Source organism: Sus scrofa, chromosome 16, assembly GCF_054392235.1.
Source record: "Sus scrofa isolate SSC_HxYL_T2T_F1_AM1 chromosome 16, Sscrofa_HxYL_maternal_Yorkshire_Landrace_v2.0, whole genome shotgun sequence".
NCBI lineage: Eukaryota > Metazoa > Chordata > Mammalia > Artiodactyla > Suidae > Sus > Sus scrofa.
In genome coordinates, this window is record NC_139398.1 from 51805469 (window position 1) to 51821528 (window position 16060).

At 38.2% G+C, this 16060-nt stretch overlaps 1 protein-coding gene across 2 annotated transcripts in view; it reads left to right on the forward strand.

Annotated features, from left to right (window-relative positions):
• NDUFAF2 (NADH:ubiquinone oxidoreductase complex assembly factor 2) overlaps positions 1-16060 on the forward strand; it is a 186440-nt gene that overhangs the window by 98453 nt on the left and 71927 nt on the right. For both annotated transcript variants that reach the window (XM_021077006.2, XM_085002335.1), the window contains exon 2: positions 9293-9382. In XM_021077006.2, coding sequence (XP_020932665.1) covers positions 9293-9382 — 90 coding nt within the window. The remainder of the gene's footprint in view (positions 1-9292; positions 9383-16060) is intronic.

A 16060-nucleotide genomic window follows, 5' to 3' on the forward strand; every position in this document is an offset into this window, starting at 1 on the left:
TTGGAGTGTTCATTCCATTGACATTTAAGGTAATTATTGATCGATATGTCTTTATTGCCATTTTAGACCTTGTTTTTCCAGTTGATTCTGTGTTTCTCCTTTGTTCCTTTTGTTTTTTTGTTTTTTTGTTTTTTGTTTTTGTTTTTTTTTTTTTGGTTGGATGATTTCCTTTTATTTTATGCTTTTGTCCTCTTCTTTTTAGTTTTTATGATATTGTTTGGTTTTGATTTGTGGTTGCCCTGTTTTTCAAGTATGTTAACCCCTTCCTGTATCTGCTTGCTTTAGCCTGATAGTCATATAGGCTCAAACACATTTTAAAAAGACTCTAGACTTCCATTTTATGATTTTGATGTCCATTTTTACCTTCTTCATGTTTATCCTTTTGCTGTTCCTTGTGTTTATCATTGCTTTCACAACAGTTTTTTATTTCCTTTTAGATCTGTATATTGGCTTATTTAAGTTATTACTTTCCAGTTGTGATTTTCTCCATTCTGTTTCTTCTTACTTCTTTTTTATTTAGAGGAGCCCTTTCAGTATTTCTTTTAGAATGGGTATAGTATTGTTCTTCTCTTTTAGTTTTTGTTTACTGGAGCAATTCTTTATTTCTCCTTCTATTTTAAACCATATTCTTGATGAGTAGAGTATTCTTGGCTGTGGGTTTTCCTTTTTAGAACCTTGAATATATCTTGCCACTCTCTTCTGGCCTGTAGTGTTTCTGTAGAGAAGTCAGCTGATAGCCTTATGGGAGTTCACTTAATAATTAACTTTGTTTTTCTCTTGCTGCCTTTATAATTCCCTCCTTATCTTTACCTTTTTTATTGTAATATGTCTTAGTATGTTGGTCTGTTTGGGTTCCACTTGTTTGGGGCCCTCTGTGCTTCCTGTATCTTGATATCTGTTTCCTTTAGATTTGCAAAGTTTTCAGCTATAATTTCTTCAAATATATTTTCAATCCCCTTTTTCTTCTTCTGGAATCCCTATTATGCGTATATTGGCCCACTTTATATTATCCCATAGATCTCTTATATTGTGTTTATGTTTTTTTATTTGATTTTCTGTCTGCTGTCGTGATTGGGTGATTTCCATTATTCTCTCTTCCAAGTCACTAATTTGTTCCTGTGCTTTATTCATTATTCATTATTCAGTGTCTTTAGCTCAGCTTGCATCTCTGCAAATGAATTTTCTAATTTTTCTTGGCTCCTCCTTATATTTTCTAGTTCCTTTCTTAACTAATCTGTATTACTGTTCATATCCACTCTTAATTCCTTTGTATTCACCTTAATTCCTTCAGTATTTTCATTCTCTCCTTTTTTTTTTTTTTTTTTTTTGTCTTTTTGCCATTTCTTGGGCCGCTCCCTCGGCATGTGGAGATTCCCAGGCTAGAGGTCGAATCGGAGCTGTAGCCGCCAGCCTACGCCAGAGTCACAGCAAAGTCGGATCTGAGCTGAGACTGTGACCTACACCACAGCTCATGGCAATGCCGGATCATTAACCCACTGAGCAAGGCCAGGGATCGAACCCGCAACCTCATGGTTCCTAGTCGGATTCGTTAACCACTGAGCCATGACAGGAACTCCCGCTCTTTCCTTTTTAAACTCAGTGTCTGTTAGGCTGCAGGGGTGGGTTTCATCGATTGCTGCTTTGGGTGAATTCTCCTGTTCTTTTAAGTGGGAATGATTCCTGAGCTTCTTCATTTTGCTTATATTTTTCTTATTCTGTGAGTTTAGGGGAAACAACTGCTATAGTCTTTGAGAGATATTTGTATGTGGGAGCACCCCTGGGTATTTTGTGAAGCCCTACTCTTTATTTTTGGTATGAGGGCTGCTTTTGGTTTGAATGCTTGCTGGCCTTTTCCTCAGTGTGTGCAGAGTTTTATCCTCTTGGTAAGGTGCTACGCATACTTCCAGGAATATGGAGGCAGTGGGCAGGGCTAGTAGCCAGTGCCTGATTGCTGGACCCTTGACAGTGTCAAGGACCCATGGAAAGTGGTGCAGGCTGCCCCTAGTCGCAGGTCCCTGGGAAGTGGCAGTGACCCTCAGGTAGGTGTAGGAGGAGCCCAGAGTATTTGGCAGTGGCAGCAGCAGGGCATGTGCATTCCCAGGGGAGTGAGAGCCACAACAGGTGGTGCTTGATTGCAGTTCCCTCCTCTTTGCTGACCACTGAGTTGACTGGGGCTGCAGGTGGTGCTTCTTCACGGACCCCTAGTGGCAGTGGGCCACACCCACCTCTGCAATCTGAGATGACTGTGGTGGTTTGCCCCCGCCACTTGTAGACAACACAAGATGTGCCCTATCATGCTTAGCCTGCACAGAAGATGCTGCCACCTGTAGCTTGTAAAGAGGTGTCTGTAGCCTGCACAAGATGTCCATATGGTCCTCACCATCTATAGCCCCACCTTCTTAGAACCCCACTTGTGTGCAGAGAAAGATATTCCTATTGTGGTCCACCCTTCATCCTCTTGCCTTTCCCAGAAATGGCGCCTTGCTTCTGCTTTGGGTCCAGACCTCATCCTTCCTGGTTCCCTTGGCCGTGGTGCTCCACTCCCCAGCCCTTGGCACACTGCTGTCTTCACACAGTCAGCCCTAATCCTCTCCCTGGGATCTCTAGATCCTGAGTCTTAGTGCCCAGCCCTCTTCTGAGAGTCTCAAGCTGTGGTGTCCAGAGACAGTGGTACTAATGGTCTGTGCAGCTCTTGCTGCCTTGCCCTCCTCAGTCCAGCTGCTGTACTTTTTGCTGAAGCTTTGAGGTCCCTTCATCTCAGCTGATCTCCCCATCAGTTAGCTGGCTTCCCAGGGTGTGGGTTCCTTTCCTCTTTCACAGCTCCCTCTTGGGAGTGCTAGTCCTATCCTAGTTCCTTTTTTCTCTTTCTTTTTTTCCCCTTTTGTTATGCCTAGTTATTTGGAGGGTTTCTTGCCCTTTAGGGGGGTTTAAGTTATCTGCCAGAGTTCAGTAGATGTTTTGTGTGAATCATTCTACAAGTAGGTGGAATTTTTTTTTTGATGTGTTTATGGGAGAAGGTCTTACTCCTTACATCTTACTCCTCTGCCATCTTGATCCTGACCCAGTGCTTCAAAATTTAAAGATTAAAGGCTTCTTAAATATCTGCCCTGGCCTGTATAGATGGATTAGGAAAGAAGCGGTGTCTTTCCAGGGAAGCAGAGATGTCTGAGTCAGCTGTTTCACTCATCTGGACCATTGGTGTCACCTGCCTCAAACTGGCACCTGTATTACTCATCTATAAGTCACTAAGACTGCAGGAAGGCATTATTTGTAGGTATCAAATTAGAAATTTTATTGTTTCTAATCCAGTCATCCTTTTACTATGTAGGTCTTAACTCAGCTTTCAAATGTGTAATAACACTCTGCATATAGAGGAAAAGGAAATTATTTCCAAATAAAAACAAAGGACAAAATCCCATTCCATTAATAATTCTTACCAGAACCATTCCTTAGCCTGATGGTTACAAAATGATGATTTTCCAGCTCCGGCACTTGTTGCATGTTGACTCCTCAGCACTGTGGTAAGCAAGGGCCCTTTTATCTCAGTGTATTTATTAATCCATCTATTTATCTATACATTTTGGTGGTTTGGCTTTATGGAATCTTTTTTTTCCCCCATGGTATCTTATTCTTAAGCATTATGATCTCAGGTTCCAGTTCCCTTTAAATTCTTCAGTTATTGAAAGAGCTATGTTTATGAGATCTGTGTTAATATTTGTCATATTAAAGCTAAAACAGAATTTTTAAAGTTTTTATTAATTCATTACAAATAACCCTAGTAGGAGTTCCTGTTGTGGCTCAGTGGAGACGGATTTGACTAGGAGCAAGGAGGTTGCAGTTTTGATCCCTGGCCTTGCTCAGTGGGTTAAGGATCTGGTGTTGCTGTGAGCTGTGGTGTAGGTTGCAGATACGGCTCAGATCTGGTATTGCTGTGGCTGTGGTGTAGGCTAGCAGCTGTAGCTCTGGTTAGACCCCTAGGCTGGGAATCTCCACATGCCACAGGTGTGGCCCTAAAAAGCAAAAAAAAAAAAAAACAAAAAAAAAAACCAAAACCCTAATAAATTCATTGCATATTCTCATAAAGAGTATATTTTTGGAGTTCATGCCATGGCTCAATCTTATTGTGGTGGCTGAGATTCCTGCAAAAGCACGCATTCAAACCCTGACTCAGTGCAGTGGGTTAAAGGATCTGGCATTGCCACAGCTCTGAGTCTCAGCTGCGGCTAAGATTCAGTCCCTGACCCAGGCACTTTCATAAGCTACAGGTGTGGCCATAAAATACATGTATATCAGAGATAACTATTCAAAAACAGAAACATTTAGGGAAAAGCTTTGCTTTGCTTTACAAACCTCCCTAATATGTGGCTGGATTTTTCATATCTATTTCCTCATTCAGTATGTTACTGTATTATGTATATGTAACTTCTGGAAGACTCCGTTATACATTCATGAAAAAAATCAAAGCGAAAGGGGCAAATTGTATCTCAGTATTATTAAAATAGGTTTGCTTCACTGATACCTTAAAAGAGTGTTTGTAGAGCTTCCTATCACACTTTGAAAATTGCTGGTCTGCAATTCCTGGATTATTTTGGTGCTCAAATTATCCTGGACTTAGCTGATATCAGCCCCTTTAAGCTGGCCCCTACTATCATTATTATTATTTTGAGAATGCTCTTGTTTTCTGGCACAGCAAGATGTTCCAGGCTTATCTTGAACTCATCTGGCCCTAGGCCTGGAATCTGCCATTTTTCTGACGAATCCTGGTTTCTTTTGGTAGATAACAGCATAGAGACCAAAATTGGAATTCGAGGACTCATTATTACCATTAGGGTCTTTGCTTCTAGGCTTTTCCTGCAAATAGAACCAGGAATATATACATGTATGCATGGAAATACATATACCTGTGTACAAATACATGTCTATCTTATTTATCATAAGTAATTGATATCTCCATTTTCAGTCTGACCCACATTGTTCTTCTTTGCCTTTCCCCATTGCATATGTGTATGTCCTTCCTCAGTGAGAACCCTGGTTTCCAATAACATTAACATGTTCACTTATTTGCTGAATCCTATAATATATCTAAAATAATTTCAGAGTTGCTGTCACCTACACTACTACAGAAAACAAACAAACGAAAGTTCAGGATGTATTTTCAGTTGTTTTCCTGCCTAGGAAATAGGCAGATACCATGTTCATAAGTTACCTGATACATAGTTCTTTTCTTTCCCATTCAGTGTGGTTATATTATTAGTCTGAAATAAAGTTGGGTTTATTTGTTTCAGTTTACTCTCATTTCCTTTTTTCCTTTTACTTCCATGTTGATTCAATTTTATTTTTTGAATATATAAAAGATTAACATGCTTTCATATTTATTCAGAAGTATATACTCAGACAAGTACCACTGCCTTCCCACTTCTAAGATCTCTGCCCGCTTCTTTCAAACTTAAGATCGTTGCATATAACACAGAATTTTATTAAATGAAGGGTAAACACAATCCAAGCGAGACTTTGGTGTTCATCAGCCATTTCACATCCACAGGAATTTCTTACTGGGATGTTGGTTCCTATGTCCTGCCTCACAATATGTGTTACTGGGCCTATCTCTGTGGACCAGTGTGATTTCTAAAATGCAGTCTATAAGATGACTTCAGGGGATATAAAGACAACTCATCACCCTTTTAAGGCATATACCTATTTTATGTATATTTGAACACAATATACAACTAGTATATTAAGTCAGTGCCTTCATGGGTTTTTTAAGGGTAAGGTAAAAGTGAATACTGAAGGAAAATAGCAAATGAAATTAAAGAAAAATACCAGAAATATAATACTCTGTAAAGTGTGACAAAAATTTCGAAGCTGACACTTGAATGACTAAAGTTTAGGACTCTCTTCTCTGGCTCCTCTTTCTCATGTCTGTGTCCAGGGTTCTTTTTTTTTTTTTTGACTGCACTCGAAGCATATTGAATTCCTGAGCCATAGCTAGGGCAATGCTGTATCTTTAACTCACACTGTGCTAGGCTGAGGGTCAAACCTGTGCCTCAGTAGCAACCTGAGCCACCACAGAGACAACACAGGGTCCTTAAGCCACTGTGTCACAGCAGAAACTCCATCTGTCCAGGATTCTCATACTCTATATACTGTTTTTATACTCTTATACTCCAGAACCCAGTAGAACAGATGAAATCCATTTTTTACCTAAACCTGTCATATACCTGCTACCTGGGTATCTTGCCTTTTTCTCTTCTTTCTACTAAATGGATTCCATATTTTTTTAAACAAAGGAATAGGAAATCTGCTGTTCTCGTAGATCAGTTAGCTCAATGGCAGCTAGCTTTAAATTTTTTTAAGTTTTGGAAATAGTATTGTTACTTACACAGTCTTTAAATCCCTATGCCATTGATGATTTTGATCTACCTGAATTCATACTTTTGACTGTTTTATTAAATCTAATACTGTTTAATATTAAGTAAAATAATTACACATTATTTTGCATAATGCTCATTGAGTATACCACTGTCAATTGTTTATTATTATATTAGGACTTATTAAACCTATTCATATATTAGATTACATGTTTTTGTTATTAAGTTAATTTTTAAATGTAAATTAGATCCTAAAATTTTGACTCTTGAACAAGTACTTACATTTGTTCTATTTACTAGATGGAAATTTTTGTTTTGCTATAAGTAGGATCGTCATTACAACTCTTGTATGAAAGCATCTTAGAATAAATGTGTACAATCTGTGCATAATTTCTTACTCAGTTGGAGGCATAAGTTTTATTCCCAATTAATAAAAATTGTATGATTAGCATTTATTTCAGAGAATGAAATAGTCTTAAAACAATTTATTTGGGAGAGGAAAGCCCATATCTGATTACACAGAATTTATTCAGTAAACTAATGACCTTATTTTATATTGCTAAAGATGTGTACTTGTATTTTATAAACCTTTGGTGTCATCATTTTTTAAACAAAGGTTTTTTTTTTCAGCAATTATCAGTGACTAACTCATGAATTTATTTCCTCTCCTCCCATCTACATGCAAATAGGTATGACTTAATTTTTAAAATTCTTTGGATACCCTAAATGAAGTTTATAGACTTGAGGATAGGAGTAAAAAGTTAACTTTTATATCACAGACATATAGATATACTTATTTGTAGTATATATGCATTTAGTGGTGCTGCTGGGAATGGTACACCTTTGTTCCTCTCTCTTGTGTTAAACTTTACTGATATACACTTAAAAGCTTATAGAACACACATGTACTTTTTTTTTTTTTTCTTTTTAGGGCCACAGCCACGGCATATGGAGGTTTCCAGGCTAGGGGTCAAATCAGAGCTACAACTGCTGGCCTACACCACAGCCACACAGAATCTGAGCCACATCTGCGACTGACATCGAAGCTCATAGGAATGCCGGATCCTTAACCCACTGAACAAAGCCAGGGATCAAACCAGGGTCCTCATGGATGCTAGTTAGATTTGTTTCTGCTAAGTCATGATGGGAACTCCACATGTACTTTTAAAAGCCCATCTGTTTGCATTTTATAATTTATTTATTTATTTAATTAATTTTTTGTCTTTTTAGGGCTGCTCCCACGGCATATGGAAGTTACCAAGCTAGGGGTTGAATCAAGGCTGTAGCTGCTTGCCTATGCCACAGCCATGGCAATGCAGGATCTGAGCTGCATCTGCAACCTACACCACAGCTCACGGCAATGCTGGATCCTTAACCCACTGAGCAAGGCCAGCGATCAAACCAGTGTCCTCATGGATACCAGTTGGGTTCATTATTGCTGAACCACAACAGGAACTCCTGCATTTGTATTTTAGATGATAGTTTTCTATAATTATTATTGCTAAAAAGACATACCTACATCCTGGTATTTAGATAAGGATTGTATGAAGACGCAGATATTTTGACTCTTCCCAACATTTGAAAATTGCCATGTAAACATACTTTTAGTAAATTTAGTTTATGCTAAATTTATGGCAACTCTTGTTATTATGCTGTGTTTAAATGTGTGTATATAAATAGCATTTGAGTAAAAATATACATATATATGTTGAACCTCTAATGCAAGAGCAATATAGCTATCCTTATTATAGGTTGCTTTTGTTGACTTCTTATCCCTACAACCTAAGGACTTTATTGCCAATTCTTTGTCTTATTGTATGTTTACTGGATAAGATAAAACTTGAATGGAGTTCCCATCGTGGCTCAGTGGAAACGAATCTGACTAGTGTCCATGAGGATGTGGGTTTCGTCCATGGCCTTGCTCATTGGGTTGGGGATCTGGTGTTGCTGTGAGCTGTGATGTAGGCCAGTGATGCAGCTCAGATCCTCTGTTGCTGTGGCTGTGGTGTAGGGTGGCAGCTGCAGCTCAAATGATTTGACCCGTAGCCTGGTAACTTCTCTATGCCGAAGGTACGGCCCTAAAAAAACAACAACAACAACAAAAAAAACAGTGCTGCTATGAACATGGGGGTGCATATATCTTTTCAAATTAAGAGGTTTTTTTTTTTTTTTTTTTTTGTCTTTTTAGGGCCATACCTGTGGCATATGGAGGTTCTCAGAGCAGGGGTTGAATCAGAGTTGTAGCTGCTGGCCTACACCACAGCCACAGCAATGCAAGATCCAAGCTGCATCTGCAGCCTTCACCACAGCTCATAGCAATGCCGGATTCTTAACCCACTGAGTAAGGCTAGGGATCAAACCCATGTCCTCACAGATATTAGTTGGGTTCGTTAACCACTGAGCCATAACGGGAACTCCAAATTAAGGGTTTTCATCTTTTCCAGATATATTCCCAGCAGTAGAATTACTGTATCATATGATAACTCTATTTCTAGTTTTTTTAAGGAACGTCTATACTGTTTTCCATAGTGAGGCCATGAATATTGATTCACTTGGGCAGTAGCAACAGTCTCTGGAACCTCTAATATATATACTTGCAAGAGTTTGAAGGAGTTAAACACTGTTGTTTATCAGAATTTTTTAAAATTGGCCTGCAAATTAATTGGTTTCTCTTTTTGTACACAGAATCCAGATTTATTCTACAAAATTAATTTTGTATGCTATGGTAGGAAATCTAAAATTTCTGAAGTAGTTCAAAAACTGCTTTTTCTAATATATCTAATTCTAAATGGAATTTATTCTTTTTCCTGTTAATTCTCTTATCATATGTAGAGGTGCGCGATATCCAAAGAGAAAATATTTCTTCTAGTAACTATTGTGTCATGGGTTCATTTAAAAACATAATAATCACTTTTGTTTTATAGGACAAACTGTTCGAGAGAAAAGAATTGTAGAAGCATCAAATAAAAGAGAAATAGACTATGAAGTAGGGGATATCCCAGCAGAATGGGAAGGTAAGTTTCTGCTTTTAGTGATATCTTCTGGAAGGCAAATTGTATATATACAAAATCAAGAACATATATAATTTCATGTTTATTCTCTTTGCAAAAACTTCTACAATCTAAATGCATGAAAGGCTTTTTAAACTTTGCATTTCTTTGAAAGTTGTAAAGGTGCCACATTTTAGTAAGGGAACATGTGTATACTGAAAAGAACTATGATGCTTTAGCAGAGCTGGGCCTAGCATGAGGCAAACAAAAACTTAGATGCAGAATTGAAGGAGGAACTCACTTTGATGTGCTGGCCCTGCGCTTGCACAAGCTCAGGGTTTGAATTTCATTTCTGACACTATCTACCCATGTGAACATGGGAGAGTAACTCATACTTCTGAGTGTTAGTTTCCTCTTTTATAAATGTTAGATAATACTAGCTTGGATATCATCTCACAATGACCTGGTTAGCTGACCCCCTGTTTAAACAAAGATGGATTTTTTTTTTTTTTTTTTTTTTTGGTCTTTTAGGGCCAGGGCTACACCTTTGGCATCTGGAGGTTCCCAGGCCAGGGATTGAATTGGAGCTATAGCTGCTGGCCTACACCACTGCCACAGCAACACGGGATCTGAGCTGCATCTGTGGCCTACACCACAGCTCACAGCAACGCCAGATCCTTAACCCAGTGAGCGAGGCCAGGGATCGAACTTGCATCCTCATGGATGCTAGTCAGATTTGTTCTCACTGAGACACAATGAGAATTCCAAAGGATAGACTCTTGATCCCTGTGAGGACTTTGGAATTAAGGTAAAAGATAAAAGAAAGAGAAAATAGTAGCAGTCTTTCTATGTGGCTGGGATAGTAACATAGGAACTTAGTAGTGTGGGGGTGGCTTTCTTCAATGCATTGTCTAAACTTCCTTGCAGAAAAAGATGCTCTACTAAGAATGGAAACTGGTCTGCAAAGAGAAGTGCAGTTGACATTTGAACAACACAGGTTTGAAGCAGGTCCACTTATATGCAGGTTTTTTTCAGTTAGTGCACAAGCTGTACTTACTGTGGTTGGTTGAATCTGCAAATGTTGAACTGCAGATACAGAAGTCTGACTGTAAAGTTATAGGTGAATTTTTGACTGCAAGGCAGTCAGTGCCCCAAGCCTGTGTTGTTCAGGAGTGAACTCCATGTAGCAAGACAGTCAATATTTCCTGGGTTTTTAGCAGCTTTTCAGCTCCCAGTTCCATTGCTTTTTGAATGAAGTTCAGTTGAAAGTCTGCATTTGACTTCTAGGTGCCATCCCATATCTGTGTTATAAATTTCCCGTTTTTGCTTACTGCCTCTTAGCCTAGTGCCTGGCACATAGGAAGGCACACAGTAAGTGCTCAGTAAGTGTATATTGAATACATGAAATCTAGCTTGAGTAACTTTTGTTATTTGCAACTAAAAAAACTTTAACTAAAATACCAATACTTTTATATTGCCTAACCTTTATCAAGTGTTTACCTGTATGTCTGGTATTATGCCTGCTTTACAATAATTATACTGTTTTAATCATCACAATAACCCTATGAGGAGGACACTGTAGTTACACCCATTGAATAGACAGGGAATCTAGCTTCTAGAATGATTAAATAAATTACCTGGGTAATACAGCTACACACTGTTTTTTCTTACTGCCTTAGTATACCCTTTGCTTCCTGGTGGGTATAAAATGATGCCTTATTTATAATAGCTATAGGCATTAAGTTATTTTTATGTCAACACGCGAGTGTAAATATTTCCCTGGAAATACCTTTTCCATTTTTCCTTATTAGCTATGAAAATGGTAGAACTATAAGAAAAGAATGTAACCAGAAACTTTTTGAAGAAATACAAAATATAAACCAGCAACTTCTGGGACTAATTGAGCTTTCTTATTTTAACAGACTTTCCAATGTTATAAGCTACGTTTGCAATTCTCAAATAATTCTTACACTGTCTTATAATGAGCCTATTTTATCATTTTTTCCCAACAATAGTATATAATTAAAATGTTTATGGGGTAAATTAAGTTATAAATAAACAAATAGGTAATGACTCATTTTTCAGCCTTTGAGACTTTCAGAGAATTAGAATGAAGTTCTAATGCTTTTTCTGGCTCTGTCCTGATCTAGTAATTCGGTTTAACTGTCTCGTGGGGTATACCCTTAAAACAAGTGTATCCACCAAACACCGAAACTAAAATTATTTTTGTATTGTTGCACATCAATTAAATGTAAAAAAAAAGAGAGAGAGAGAGAGAACTCTAAATCCTAAAAAAAGTGAAGTAAAATATAAATAAACTGTATACAGGAAGGAAAGAGAAAACACAGTATTTTCAGGTCCAGGTGAATATTATATTTGTCAATTATTAATAGCAGAGTATAGGTACAAGCTGTATCCCACCTCAATATGTATTAGACAGAGTGCCCTTGTATTCATTTATTTAGTAAACATCTATTGAGGACCTCTGAATTCATGGAAGTTTACATTCTGGTTTGAAGGTGGGAGGGTGGGAGGACAGTAAATCAGATAAATATATATATATAGTATGTTAATGGTCACAGAAAATAAAGCAGAGAAAGGGAATAGGGAGTGTTCGGGAGGGTTTTGCAGTTTTAAATAGCGTAAGGAAATGCCCTTTATTGCTTCTCGGCCTTTTGGCTAAGATCAAGTGTAGAAACGGCCTTGTTGAGAAGTTGACTTTTGAATAAAGGCAGAAGAAGGACCTGATCATGCAGATAAGAAGCAGAGGAGCATTCCTGGAGAGCAAGTGCAAAAGCCCTGAGGCAGGAGCATGCTCAGGTTTTTAAGGAACAGCAGAGAAACCAGTGTGACTGGAGTAGAGTCAGAGGGAAAGTAATAGATGAGGTTAGTTAGAAAATAACAGGATGCCCAGTCTCATAGAGCTTTATAGGCCATTGTAAGGACTCTGGCTTTTAACTCTGAGATTGAAAGCCATTGGAAGGTTTTGAAAAGAAGAGTTGTATGCTTTGAGTTACATTGAATAGGGTCACGCTGGCTGCATAGAGACCAAGGGAGGCATAAACAAAACATGAAGACAGGACACTTTTGTAGTAATTCAGGCGAGGGCTAATAGTGGCTTGGACCAGAGGAGCAGTGGAAGTGGAAAGTGGTAGTTGGATTCTGGATCTCTTGTAAAAATAGAGCCAATGAGATTTGCCAATAGATTGTATGTGGAATGTGAGACAAAGAGAGCAGTCAGTGATGACTCTTAAATTTTTGGCCCTCACCTGAAAAAGTGGAGTTTCTGTTCATTGAGAGGGTTAAGACTGGGGGAAGAGCAAATTATGGGGGAAGATGAGATCAATTTTGAAAATGTGAAATTTGAGATACCTATTAGACATCCAGGAAGAGATATTAAGTTGTATATAAGCCAAGAATTTAGTGGAAAAGTTTGGGCTGGAGATAGAACTTGAGAGTTGACAGTAAATAAATGATATTGAAAAGCCAGGTGATTTGAGATCACAAAGGAATTGTGTGTAAATAGAAAATGAGAAGTTCAAAGGCTGACCTCTAGCCTATTGCAAGGTTTAGAAACAATGAAGGCAAAAAAAGGAGCCACCAGAGGAGAAGCAGGAGAAAAAAGAAAAAGTATGATGTGCTGGAAGCCAAATGTCAGGGAGGAAGAAGTGATCAACTAATCAAATGAGGACTAAGAATTAATTCTTTGAACAGAAAGTCAGTGATCTTGATAAAAATAGTTCTGTAGAGTGTTAGGAACAAAAGCCTGATAGAAAAAAGAATAGCAAGAAAGAATTTGGTGAGAATAAGTATAGGCAATGCTAATGAGGAGTTTACTTGTAACAGAAAGGAGAGTGTTGCGGCAATACTTGGATGGGAAAGTGGAGTCAGGAGGGGAATGTTATTGTGTTTTGTTTTGTTTGGTTTTTGTCTTTTGTCATTTTAGGGCTGCACCAGCGGCATATGGAGGTTCCCAGGCTAGGGGTCGAATTGGAGCTGTAGCAGAGCCACAGCAACACAGGATCGGAGCCACATCTGTGACCTACACCACAGCTCATGGCAACACCGGATCCTTAACTCACTGAGCAAGGCCAGGGATTGAACCCGCAACCTCATGGTTCCTAGTCAGATTCGTTTCCACCGCGCCACGACAGAAACTCCTGTTTTGTTTTAAAGACAGTAGAAGTAACTAAATTTTGTGATAGCAATGAGAAAGATCCCATCAAGAAGGAAGCGTTAATGATGCAGGAGAGGGAGACTTTGAGAAAGCAATATGGGGTAGCACACTTACGGAAAAATTAGCCTTTGACCTGAGCATGGAAACTTCATCAGGAGTAATAGCAGAAAAGTATAAAATCATAGATGCAGGAAGATCAGTAAATGTGGTGGTGCTAACTTGTGTAATTCCCTTTTGGTTCTTCCAAATGAAGCACAGAGATGAAATAACTACCTAAGTACAAATAGCAACCTGTAGTCAAGATTCGAACTCAAATTATCTGTCTCCAGAGTCCTTACTCTTGATATTATTTTGTATTGCCTCCCTCATAATGACCTGGCGAATTCCTACTTGTGCATCAAGTTTTAAAGTCGACATGGAGTCCTTTGGAAGTCTTTTCTGACCCCACCCCACACCCCCTAGTGCTAAGCAGGGTTTTTTGTTTTGTTTTGTTTTTCATCTCACTTTATGTCTCCACCAAGAATAACACAACACACTGTAGGATATTACCTGTTTACTCATCTACTTCCTCTTTCTGGGCTTGAAGATTCTTTAGTGTAGACTCTTTACCTTGTTCATTGTTATATTCTCAGAGCCTAGCTCAATACAAAATAAATGGGACTCAATAAGTATTTGGTGAATGGCATTTTAAATTGTAAGTACATAAGGAAGAGACATTTTGGAGACATTGCTGACTTGCTGAAAATAGTCTATTTACAAAAGAAAAACAGGAGTCCCTTTGTGGCTCTGCGGTTTAAGAACCCAACATAGTCTCCGTGAGGGTGTGGATTTGATACTTGGCCTCACTCAGTGGGTTAAGGATCTAGCATTGTCTCAAGATCACAGATGCAGCTCAGATCTGGAGTTGCTGTGGCTGTGGCCTAGGCCTGCAGCTGCAGCTCTGATTTGACTCCTAACCTGGGAAATTCTGTATGTCGCAGGTGCAGCCATAAAAACAAAAAACAAAAAGAGAGAGAGAGAGAGAGAGAGAGAGAGAGAAAGACATAGAATAGCATACCAGAACAATTGGTTCCAAACATAAAGGACATTTAGACAAAGGTGGGAGATAATATAGTACTAGCTACTGAACAATTTTATCAAGTTTCAGAGAACCTAATAAGTTTAGTCCATGGCATGATGTGTAGTTCTTATGCTAGAGCCTCTCAAAAGCTTTATCTTCATAATTCACATGACACTTTATCTTCCAATTTTGTTCCCTTTTTGTTGTTTGTGCTAAGTTGAAGCTTGCTTTTTGTAAACAATAATAAACATTATTGATGACAACCCTAAAATACATGCAAAGTAAAATATAATAGCAAGAGACAGAAAGGTTCTGATCCAGTATTTCATTTTACTGGAGCATTAAGCTTACCGCATATACTTACTAAAATTTACGAATAAAATTTCAGAATAAAGACAGGTAAGAATTACCTCTTAGATATATTAGACCATACCTGTCCATCATTAACACAGTAATGAGTATCTCAGTATAAAATGTTATTTGTACTTTTATTATTTCATTATTATTAATAATTATTTAATATGTTTTTCCTAAGCCACAAGAACTCCCAATAAAGAATTTTAAAAATAACCTTCATAAAATAATGTACAGGGCATGATGCTTTACTTGTCCTAGCATCAGAAGTCATAGGTTATGCTCTGGTCCTCCAATGGTTATATACTACTTTGGTCATTTTGAGGGAATTGATTTATCTCTCTGTTTTTCATCTGTAAAATTAAAAAGCTGGGTTCAGTATCTTTTAAGGCCCCATCCATCTCTTTTGTTTTAGGCATGGCTTAAGTGAATCTTCTGGCTTAGAGTCTCTCACTGCAGTCACGGCTCGTCTCGGGGCTTTCAAGCTCATTCCTATAGCTTTGTAGGCCACAAAGATCTTCCAAGTTCACTGGCGTGGCTATTGCCTGGTTTCAGGATCTTCCACTTATTGGACTGAGGGCTTTAGTTCCTTAATAACTATAGCTTTCTAAATCTTGATATCAGGTACTGTTAGTCCTCCACCATCATTATTCTTTTTCAAAGTTGTTTTGAATGTTCTAGGTCCTTTGCATTTTCATATGGATTTTAGGATCATTTTTGTTAATTTCTGCAAAAATCCATCCTGGGACTTTGGTTGGGATTGTGTTAGATCTACAGATCACTTTGCAAAGCACTGACATCTTAGTGAGAATCTTCTGACCCCCAGATAATGTATATTTCTTCATTTAATTTAGACTTTCTTTAATGTCTTTCATCAAAGTTTATAGCTTTCATTCCACATATATTGCAATCTTTTGTCATATTTATCCCTAAACATTTCATATTTTGATGCTATTGTAAATGACAATGTTTTTTCTTTTTTTTTTTTTTTGTCTTTTTAGAGCCATGCCCGCGGCATATGGAGGTTTCCAGGTTAGGGGTCAAATTGGAGCTGTAGCCACTGGCCTACACCACAGCCACAGCAACATCAGATCTGAGCCACGTCAGCGAC